The 11,843-nt window shown below is 35.0% G+C and overlaps 1 protein-coding gene across 2 annotated transcripts; it reads left to right on the forward strand.

Annotated features, from left to right (window-relative positions):
* Positions 1-9,713: 9,713 nt before the first annotated feature.
* On the forward strand, positions 9,714-11,422 carry LOC105765047 (E3 ubiquitin-protein ligase BOI). Of its 2 annotated transcripts, none has more exons than XM_012583942.2 (3): positions 9,714-10,167; positions 10,254-10,674; positions 10,772-11,422. In XM_012583942.2, the coding sequence occupies exons 1-3, from the start codon at positions 10,121-10,123 to the stop codon at positions 11,306-11,308; spliced, it is 1,005 nt and encodes a 334-aa protein (XP_012439396.1). In that variant the 5' UTR covers positions 9,714-10,120; the 3' UTR covers positions 11,309-11,422. The 2 variants fall into 2 exon arrangements, with proteins under 2 accessions (XP_012439396.1, XP_012439395.1); XM_012583941.2 differs by having other exon boundaries at positions 9,715-10,167; positions 10,251-10,674.
* The last annotated feature ends 421 nt before the right edge of the window (positions 11,423-11,843 follow it).

Consider the following 11,843-nt stretch of genomic DNA (forward strand, 5'->3'; position numbering starts at 1 on the left):
TTGGTACAAATTAACAGTATATTTATATTTGGTAGGTATACTCATCGGCTATTGCTTGCAGTGGCAGAGGATGGCGGTGGGAGAATTCTTCCAATTGTGTTTGCAATAACACCGGGGGAGTCATCTGATGACTGAGATTTCTTTCTATCTAGGTTAAAGAGGTATGTGTGCCCCCAACCTGATATCTGTGTTATTTCAGATCGGGACACCGGTATACTAGCTGCATTTGATCGATAGGGAAGCTTATGGCAGCGCACACACCATCGATATTTACCTAAGGCACATTGCTTCCAACTACTACAGGCAATATCCATCTAAAAGTAAACTACGACAAGTGACCAACATGAGTATTTAGTCTCTATCTGTGTTATTTTGAATTTATTGTAAATGAAAAAGTGGTATGTAATATTCGCTATGAACTTATATTGGTAGGTATGAAATAAATAAAAACCGTTTTCACGAGATGTTGACAGTTTTGCGTTCAATTAACGGCGAAGGCGTGGACTACCTTTGTAACATACGTTTCGAACAGTGGGCACGAACATACGACGGTGGCCCACGATATGATCATATGACCTCAAACCTGGCTGAATGCATAAATTCTGTTCGATATCGATAACATCGGTTGTACGAGAGATATATTTTCGTTTGGCGGCGCTATTTCCAAAACGAGCAGCGAGTTATGCAGGCCAGATACAGGGAGGCCATGTATGGTGCAGTAAGGTAGTGCAAGAAATTAACAAAGCCAAGGCGCGGACGAACACCATGCACACAATGTGTCACGATTGAGACAACTTATGGTTTCGCGTGACAGAGTTTGACAGACTGCACCAAGGTGTTATTGGCGGGAAATATCGTGTACACTTGCGAAATAGGACTTGCAACTGTGGGATGTTTAATGCACTTCGTTATCCATGCGTTCATGTAATTGCAGCTTGTCAGAATCTCCGTCTGGATCCGATGAGCTATGTCGACGAAGTGTACAAATTAGAAAACATGTACAACGTCTGGAGACATGTTTTCTCACCGGTCCCAGATGAATGTAAGTGACCGCCTATATCGCTTGCTCCTTTTAAGTTGTTACTGGATAGAGAATTGCCTCGCAAACCAAAAAGTTAACCTTGCTCGACTAGAATACATAACAATATGGATATCTGAGAAATAGAAGTTGTGCGGATGGTGTAGAAATCCAGGCCAAACAAGCCGATCATGCCAGCGCAATAGTTGAACGTAATTGTAAACAATTTTGTATTATTTATATTTTTTGAAATAAAAAATTGGTACAAATATTCAAAATATTTACTTATTTTATTTTAAATCTATTTCATTAAAAATATTAAAGTAAATTACAATCACTTTATTCAAAACTATTTTGTATTTTATTAAATAAAATAATATGCCAAGTGTTCAATATATTTCCTTATTTAAAAGAATTTATATTATTAAGATATTTAAAATATTCAGTATTTTATTAAATGAAATAATATCAAAATATTAAAAATAAACTATTTTATATTTTATTAGATGAAATAATATCAAAATATTCAAAATAAACTATTTTGTATTTTATTATATCAAATAATATCAAAATATTCAAAATAAAATATTTTGTATTTTATTACATTAATATAAACTATTTTGTATAAATATTTTCAAATAAAAATCAATCTCCGTGCCCGCCGGATTCAGTGCCACATGGCGGTCGTCGAATCGTTCTGTACTGGATTCCTTCTTTGTCCAAATTTTCGGCGGGGTTGTGGTTGCTCGTGAGATTCAGTTCATCCGGTAGGGGATCTGATTGTCGATGTTAGGACGATGAGCCACCTTGATAGAATAGTGAATGTGGAGGTGTTTGCATCACCAACGGCGAAGGTGTTTGAAACTCATACGGTAATGAGGTTTGGTGAAAAGAAGAGCTCCCCGACGGCCCCTCTTGCGATCCCTCCTGCGACGATGGCCTATATATCGGCGGTCCAATCGGCATAGTCGAAAATGGAGATGAACCAGGTCATTGACTCTAACCTGCCATGGGACTAGAAAAAGGAAACATATAAGGGTTAAGATACATAAAAGGGTTAGGATACGCACCTGGCATCATCTGAAAAGGCTGTGTCGTGGGTATCGTCGGTTGAACTGCTGGGTCGGATGACTGTGTCGGTGCTGTTGCTGAGCCTGATGAAGTTATGGGCGCTGATGATGGGCAGGGTAAATTTTTGGGCCTGCGTCGTCATCCCTTCTTCTTAGATTTAAAGGGCCATGTCGTTCCCTTTGGACACGTAATTGCCGCTGTCTCTCCTCTGGCGAAAGTAAATACAGCTTCCCATTGATCCTAAACCATGGCATGTATTCTGGCACGCACGCTAACCCTGGAACGATGACCGGTTCCCGAATAGGTATATAGTCATACCGATATTCTCACATTTGGATGTAGTGTGACCAGAATCTCAGCCAATCCGTTTGCAATTGCCGTTGGTCGATTTTGTGATGATCATCCAACATCTCAAGTGCCACGGGAATCGGTTGTCGGAATCTAAATTGTCGTAATACTCTGTCTGACCGGTGCATCCCCACAGTCACAAAGTTGACCAATGGGACTTTTACATGCTAACCGTTTCGATTTTGGAAGTACTCATCCGGAATTACTACCCTAATTGTCGGATCCTCGTTTGGTGTCCATTCAAACTATATGACCATGATGGAAACATTAGATATGTACTAAATACTAAATACCAATCGACTATCTCATTATGGAAATATCTATGTTATTTAATACTTACATGTGCTTCCGACCGTTTGTACAATAGAAGCCGTATATCTTCAAGAAAGGTATGTAATCGAGCATAACTTGCTGGATGGTTCCACCTAATTAAATAAATTTTTAGCATACTATTATTTTTAAATATCTACGAAATAATTGTAAAATCTAATATAAAATTTATCTGGTTATGAGTGGGAATGTCTATGGGTAGTCCACTCGAGGACGTAAAAATAGAAAGCGAAACCGTGCCCATGACTGCAGTAGTGACAGGCAACCTCCGATTTTCGCTTTACTCGGTCGCGTCGCCCCACACATCTCCCGATATAATGTTGCCAACACAGTTGACCCCCAACTCAATTCACTAGCTTCTCTAAAATTAACGAGTTTCAACAACCATCTTAGATGTACGAGGTTCCATGACAAGTTCGGCATTAGATAACCTCCAATTATCTGAAGAATGTATGCCCGAACATATCAAATTCTTTCTACTTCGGTTGAATCATCATCCTGATCCGAAAATGTGTCTCATAACCAGCCCATCTCGATCCGACCTCCGTTAATTTTCTCCGGAATAGCGCACAAAAGCTCGTAGCATACCGCTCCCAATCGCCAGATTGAACAGACCCGGTGACTGGGTACCTGTCCACCGACAATCCCAATTGCAGATTGACATCTTCCAAAGTGATAGTGCACTCTCCACATGGAAGATGAAATGTGTGTGTCTTGGGTCTCCACCTCTCAACCAACGCACTGATAAGTTTCGGGTCCAACTTGCATCCCCGGCCTACTGTCGCCACGTGCCCAAAACCCGCTTCCCGCAGATAATTCTCTACCAACGGTGATGGAGGACCATGCATATTCCAGATATAGCATTCCAATATCCGATCTACAAACTTTTATAACAAATAATAAATTAATAATTATTTAAAAATGCATAAATAAAAAAATCTTAAATAATATTTAAAAAATAAATTTAACACTTATCATTTTCATTTGTTCGACGGATATGTGCTTATTATCAAGACGAATCAATTCTTCGGCCATTGCTAAATTCGTACAAATTTTTACGATTTAAAAAAATTAAATTTTTTTAAAAAATAATTAAAAATAGGGATGTAAGAGAAAATTAAGAGAAAATTGAGAGCAATTTGAGAGGAAATTGATAAAATAATTGAGAAAGGATTAATTTGTGAAAAAAATGAAGGGGTGGGGGGTTTTATAGTTTTTTTTTTACCGTTGGGGGGCCAACGGTCAAAAAAATTACCGTTGGCATTGTTCACCCGCGGGGAAAACGCATCCCCTGGGACGCGCTGACATGGCTACAAAACACGTCCACGTCAGCACGCTTTCTGTCCACGTGGACAAAGCGCGCCCTTAAGGACGCGTTTTCATGTCACATACCCTGACATCGCGCTGACGTGAACGCGTTTTCGAGGAAAATGACCCATTTCAGTAAATAATTATTTACCGGGCCCATTTCGGTAAATATTAAAAAAAAGGGCTTTTAATTGTATTAGGAGAAAAATGGCAAAACAATTATTTTTTAGGTTTATAAAGTTGGTGATTAATTGGTCTTGTGCTGTAATGAAAGGGCAGCTTACAAGTAGAACAAATCTGAGTTCAATTTAGTTGTCTTTGCATCATAAGCAAATGCTAAAACCCATTATTTCTTTAATTATGTTTAATTAACTTAATATTAGTTTGTTTACCCAAAATCGCTTTGTGGCGTCTGTGTTTTACATTTGCCTTCTTTTTTTTTTTTATTTAAAGAATAATTACCTCTTTAGCATAAGTATTCAGAATGATTATGTTTGATGCCCTCAATATAGATTTTAAGTACCATGTCGGTATGGGAAATATGGCCTTTTACTTTATAATTTTTAATTTACTCCAACATAGATTATATAGTGGGAAAAGGTGGGATTAAATTTAAATAAAAATTGGGTTGTAATTATGATAATGCTTAATATTTTTATTTCAATTTTTTTAATTTCAGTAAATACACCATTAGTTACTAAATTATAGGTAAACTTTTATTTTGATCATTTAATTAAAAAAATTATAATTTGGTCACTAAACTATTCAAAAAATTTTCATATAAATCATTGAACTATTTAAAAGTATTTATTTAAACCACTGAACTAAAAAAAGTTCCACCAGCAAGCTCCGATGGATCAATATCCATCGACGAGTTGAAGAACATACTTTAGATCCAAGTCGTTCTGACAATCAGTGTTGGAGATTAGAGAAAAAAATTCGTGACATCTAAAGATATTTCATGAAAAAAAAATTAAACTATAGAAGTGAAGGGGAAATAAAGCTTTCGATTGGTGTAGGTAGTGCAAATAGAGAAAGCTATATAAAATCAATTTTAACAGCTAGTGAATTAAATAAAAATTTTAAAATTTTAGTGACCAATTATAACTTTTTTTAGTTAAAAAGATGAAAATGAAATTTTATACATAATTCAGTGATTAATGATATAATTTATACTAAAATTTTAAAGGATAATAGACTCATTACAAGGAACTGACAAAAAAGCTCTAAAAATATTGCAAAAATCTTAATTGCGGTTGACTGGCAAAAACTGAAAGTGAAATGGGCTGATCCAAACCCTTCTCTGAAACCAGTAAAAGTCATTATTCCTGAAAGTTGGTCCCAAAATTCGCCCCTAAATGAGGGCTAAAGTGTCAGAGTATAGCTGCCATAAAGGAAAAGGGCAAAAATTATATATACATATATTGGTAATATAGCCCTATGGCTATACCAATATACAGATACTGACCACTGCACAGTGAACCTCTACTATATATGATTTTGAAAATTTATTGTTCTATGTTGAATTAAGGGACCACTGTTGCAATATTTATGACTTTTGTTCTTTAACCAAACTTGCTCGACATTCATTATGGATGATGCAACATTTTTTTTTTTGGATTTTAAAATATATTGATTTTCCATTGCATACCAATATTGTGAATTTTGTTTGGGTGGGGCACTAATGATTTGGAAGAAAATTTTCAAATATTTGGAATTGAGTTTAAAATTATGACTTAGCATTATGTGGAAAATTTTCAAAGCTTTAACCTTATTTAAAAATTTCACCTTCAAAATAACAAACATAAGAATGCAAAAGAAAGAAAAGGAAAATTGGGTTCAATGATTTATTTTTTTATTTTAGTTTTGAAATTTTAATCTTTATCTTAACGGTAGTTATTAAATTAATTAAGTGAAAATTTTATATAGAAATCTAAAAAAATCTTATATAGCAAATATATTATTACTTATGTAAAGTCACGTTAACTATCTACATTCATTACTTGCAAAAAAATATTTTATTTAGTTAATAAAATTAAAACTAAAAATAATGAAATTGGAGAACATGGATTCAATACTCAACTTACACATAGTACATGATTAGTAGCATATTTTGACACCAACGGGCTTAATTGCTATTATTTTGGTCAAAATTAAAATTTTAAATTTTAAAAATATAGTGATTAAATCCATAATTTACGATAATGTAAAAATTAAATATACAATTTACAAACAATAAAATGAGTAATAACAAAATTTGACTTAACATATTCCTTAAATTCCATTTTCCTCCACAATTGAGGATTGTGGTGTATCTAAAATCAAAAGAAGTAAAACAACTCTTTATTAGTGAGTGGCAAATTGAAAACATACTATATAACCATTCTTAATTAAAAAATGACAAATAATCTTGGATTTTTTTTAAGAAAGAAAGGGCTAAAACCAATATATATGCGAAAACAAATATTGTTAAAAGTGATATATATATAAAAAATAGAATCCCATACGAATGGGGCCTAGAGTGGATTAGATATGACACTGCAAGTGTGCCCACAATGAATGTAGAGAGCTGAAGAAGTTTGGTTTTGCAGTGAAAGTTTTGATTCTTTCGCAGCAAATGCAAAAGCCCCCACTCCTATCGTATGTTATCGCTTCCCTCATTTCCCCTTTTTTCTTGTGAGTGCCATTATACCTCCAAACAAGAGATGCCATTGTCCTTTCATCACTCTCTTAAATTATTGCACCATCCCCTTACCCAGCTCCTTCCTAGCTACTCACTTTATCATCAAGTATAATATCCATTCTTTTTATACATCAAAATGAGAATCGAACTTTGGTATTTAACAAATACTTAATCAATTGAATCAAAATTCCACAATCCCTTTACCTCTTCTTGTGTGGGTTTAAATTAGCTTGGAGTCTCTCTCTCTGTGTCTTTCCCCTTTACAATAATCTCATCAACCGATTAAAGATGGGTGATCCAATTAGCTTGAGTTAGGTGTCAATTCATGACAATAAACATTAGATCACTAATCCTCCATTTCCTCTCATTGTTAGTTCATAACAAACCCATGAATAATAAGATAATATACTATATTGTTTTATTGCATGTTATGCTGATCTTGTAATTATTGTGGTAGGTTATAGATTACTAGCACTTATTCAAAACTTTTTCATCCCTTTTAATAAAGTTACATCCAATTACCCATGTTTAGAATTCAATGAAAAGAAAATTGAAAATCATTTTACTTTTGGTGAAGGCATTAGGTTTTAAAGCAAAGGTAGATCACTAAATTAATTAAGAGTGAAGGGTTAATTATTGCACACATAGGGGCATGAAAAATGACAAATAAAATAAGGGAGAATATATATAGTTGAAGGGTTGAAATATTTGTAGGATGGAATTGGGCAGTGATTTAGATGGTGAAGAAAGGCATGGAGTAGTGGGTAAGACTGTTGGGAAGTGGTGGAGTTGATGGTGCCAAATGCCAATGTAAAAAGGAAACAATGCCCAAGGAATTATATTTGTTAAGTGCAAAGAAAGTATGGGAAAGGGAGGAAAATAAACAAGAAAACCTTTTATTTTCTTTTTTTTTTAATAAAAAATAAATTAGTTTTTGTGTGGGACAAGGGGGAAATGGATGGGAATGGTTGAATCAGCATTAAAGAAAGTAAAGTTGGCATTGTCTTGAAGCCAAGAAAATGTGCCTGATTTCATGATACTTCTTGGAAATGATTATTCACATCAAAGCTTGCCAAGTTTTTATCCCATGAATACCACAATACAGAAACTGCCTCCATTTTAATATTCATACGGGAGCTGTTTAAGGGGTAGATCCAAACTGTTGTTAATAGAAAATTTTGAATTTAGGTTCTTAGTCATGTCAGTCCATCTTCTATTTTAATATTAATTGTAGATGATTCTACTTAATTTAGGTGGATTTGATGAAATTCTCTACATCATTAATGAGTCAAAAGTGTTGATTGGTTGCAAAACTAAAAGAAAACAAAATAGGGGTTTAGAGTAAATTTGAACCTACTACAAAAATATATAACAAAACAAGGTGCGAGGTCTCAAATGAAGACATTGGTTTCATACAATTCCATCCAAATCAACCCGGTTGGCTTCGATTAAGTCTCCAGTAACCTCGAAAGCCCCATTTTATCTGTAACTCTATCTTTCACTCATTTCCTGCATATTAAAAACAATAAACAAAATCTTATTCTAATGGTATGATCAAGGGTATAGTATTAATATCATTACACTAATAATTCTATTTCGTAATTTAAACATACAAACCGACACCGTACTGTTGGATGTGAGATGCAAATGCCGTGCAGCTCAGTGTTACTAAGAGGTAGTGAAGGGAATAGGAAAGAGTTTCTTCTATTGAGAGAACAATTGAAATTTTCATTTTTTCAAATATTAATAAAATTTAAAAGTGGGACTGTATTTAAAAATAGGAAGCTTTTTACTAATAGGCCAAACAAAGGTAAGAATAAAAAGAAATAGGAATATTAAGATGATTGGATGATAATGAGTAGCCGACTATGGTGACCAAAGGGCAAATACAAATATACAACATCCGAGTGATTCCCAAGCACTCTCCTTCACATTTTCCTTTTGTAAATCCAAGGCCTTCTTTTTAGCCTTTCATTGTCACTTCCTCCATCAATTAAAGTTAAAATACCCTTCTTGGTTTTGGAGAAGATCACCCATTCCAGAGTATCTTTTGTTTTTACACAGATTTTCATTTTTCTTTTACATTACCTAGGCTGTATGTATACACTTTTTGCTGTATAAGATGAACCTATTTTAAATAAATAAAAATTGGGGTTGTATTTCTGTTCCTAAAAATGAAAATGAGTGTTTCTTTAATGGAATTGGATTAATTGTTTGATATAAGATATTGAATTGATAGAGATCTCCACTAATCTATTGGGAAATTTGTAATGATTTTATTGTGTTTTAAAATTATGTCATAAAGTATAAGAACTTGTTGGGAGACTACGACATGGCCGTGTTTAAAGAAACTCGTGATTTAACACCAACATTTTTATCACAACAAAATAAAGAAAACCCAACCAACACCCCTCCCCCCCAATCAATTAGGTTAGTGATGATATATCTTCCACTTTCTTTTCTCTTCTCTATTTGATAAGCAAAAAAAATATTCAAAATTGAAATTAGGTGATTTTTCTTGAAATCCAAATCAAACTCTCTTAATATAATTGAAATTCAAAGTTGGCTGAGTTTTTAACTATCTCTCAATCGGGGGAAAAATATAAAATATTGACAAGTAAAAGTTGAAAATGGAAATGGAAAAAATAGAGGGAAAATGAAAAAGAAAGGCTGACGAAAAAACAGATGGATGGGCCATCTATAAACAAACATAACCAATCCCAGCGGCAGCGGTAGCGGCAGAGACCTGCAGTCCCCTCTACTGCTCTGCCCTCACCAACTTTCAACTTGCTACTTAATACATATATATGTATATATTCCTTTTACCAATGTTAATCTTTTTCCTAATTGAATGGGTTTTAATTAAAAATGTTATTATTAATTAGTGATTTAATTAGGAATAACAATAAAGAGGAAAAGAGTATTAAGTGGGAAGTGTGAAATTGAAATGAAAGACAAACAGGAGAGGGTGAGAGTGAGAAGAAAAGCCAAACCCCACGCGAAGATCAAGCGAAAGCAAAGCCCACCAAAAAAACAAAAGGAAAAAAAAAAAAGAAAAAAGAAAGAGCAGAATAAGGTGTCTCTCTCTTGGACTGATTCTTTTTCATTTCCATTTCCATCTCTCTTCTCCCTATATATCAAAAGAAAAGAAACCATATCAAACAAAGGCAAAGGCAAAGGCAAAATGTTGTTGGTGAGAAACCAAATTAAAGAAACAAGAAAATTAGAAGAAGGGTGATCTATTCTCTTGTTGTTGATCAGCTTTTATCATCCATTCTTTGATTGCTTCATTCATTCATTCTTTCTTTCTTTCTTATCTTCTTCAAACTTGATTGCTTTCCCTTCACAATCACATTGCTGTAATGGCCGTTCAAGCTCAGTATCCTTCCAATGTCCTCCTCTTAAACAGGTTTGTCTTTTTATCTCTCTGCCTCTTCATCATGATTTCTCATCTATTTATTTATCTTTTCTGGGGTATGTTTTTTTTTATAGAAGTGGACAAGAAGGGCATGAGTTTTCGTTGCAACAACAAGGGGGAGGGGTTTATATTGATCAATCCCATATGTTCTTTAACAGCAACAACAACAATAATAATCCAAGGAAAAGAGGAAGAGAAATGGCAGCGGTAGCAACAACTGCGCCCATGAATTCATTTTCTTTGCAAACGCAACCGCCTCAATTCATAGAGCTTTCTCAACTCCAAAGACCAAATGTAATCTCCACTGGGCTCCGCTTATCTTTTGGCGACCAACAACACTTGCACCAAAACCAAAACCAAAACCAAAACCAAAGTTATGAACACCAACATCAAAATCTCGTTTCCAGCTCCACTGATTTTCTGTCTATAACATCTGATGAATTGGCTACCCAAATCAAACGCCAGAGAGAAGAACTAGACCAATTTCTTCAAGCCCAGGTACCAGATTTTTCTTTCTTGAATTGGTTTTCTTTTGTTAGGGAAAAATGTAGTGAAATTTTATTTTTTGGGGGGGTTCGTTTGTTATGGATTAAAGGGGGAGGCATTGCGGCGTACGTTAGCGGAGAAAAGGCATAGGCACTTCCGTGCGCTACTGGGGGCAGCGGAAGAATCGGTGGCGAGGAGATTAAGGGATAAAGAAGCGGAAGTTGAGAAAGCAAAGCGGCGGAACGCAGAGTTGGAGGCACGCGTGGCGCAACTTAACGTGGAGTCGCAGGTTTGGCAGGCGAAAGCCAGGGCACAGGAGGCTACGGCGGCTTCATTACAAGCGCAGCTTCAACAGGCTATAATGAGCGGAGGGGCTGCCGCCTCGATGCAGGACAGCAGGAGAGGGGAGGAGGGGGTGAAGTGCGGTGAAGGGCAAGCGGTGGACGCCGAGTCGGCTTACGTGGACCCGGACCGAGTGGTGGCTTCATGGGGTCCGGCATGTAAGGCGTGTCGGAAACGTCTGGCGTCGGTGGTGCTGCTGCCGTGTCGGCATCTATGCTTGTGTACAGAGTGTGATCGAGTGGCGCAAGCCTGCCCGCTTTGCCTCACCGCCAGGAATTCTAGCGTCGAGGCTTTTCTTTCTTGAATTTTTTTTTAAAGCCCAGATTAAAGAAAAGGGGAAAAACAATTTGGAAAAAAGAAAGAAAATCAAATAGTATAAACCTTGATTATAATAATAAGTTTTACATTTTTAATCAAAGTTTATATTTGGTTCATAAAGAAATTTCAACAAATCAAGATAAACTTTTTGTATATGAACAAGTTCAGAGGTTCTACACTAATTTCGTCTGATAAACGAAAAGAATATTAAAAATGTCAATAACCATTACTTCAACTATTTTCTTTAAATAATTGCTTACAAAAATTTTTACATTGTAAACTTAATTATGTTGATCTTCTCTTTCATTATTCTTCAATATGTTGGGAACACGAAACATTAAGAAGTCTAAAGTGTATAAATAATAAGGTTAAATTCTACTATTATGGGTAAGATGAATTGGTCATTTTTCTGCTCTGTACTTTATGAATTTTAAGTTATGTTTTTTCTAAAAAAGGTTATGCAACCAATAAATTATCACATGTCTAGGCGAAGGGAAGTAAAAGACTTTGGTATTTGGTTT

Source organism: Gossypium raimondii, chromosome 12, assembly GCF_025698545.1.
Source record: "Gossypium raimondii isolate GPD5lz chromosome 12, ASM2569854v1, whole genome shotgun sequence".
Taxonomy (NCBI): domain Eukaryota; kingdom Viridiplantae; phylum Streptophyta; class Magnoliopsida; order Malvales; family Malvaceae; genus Gossypium; species Gossypium raimondii.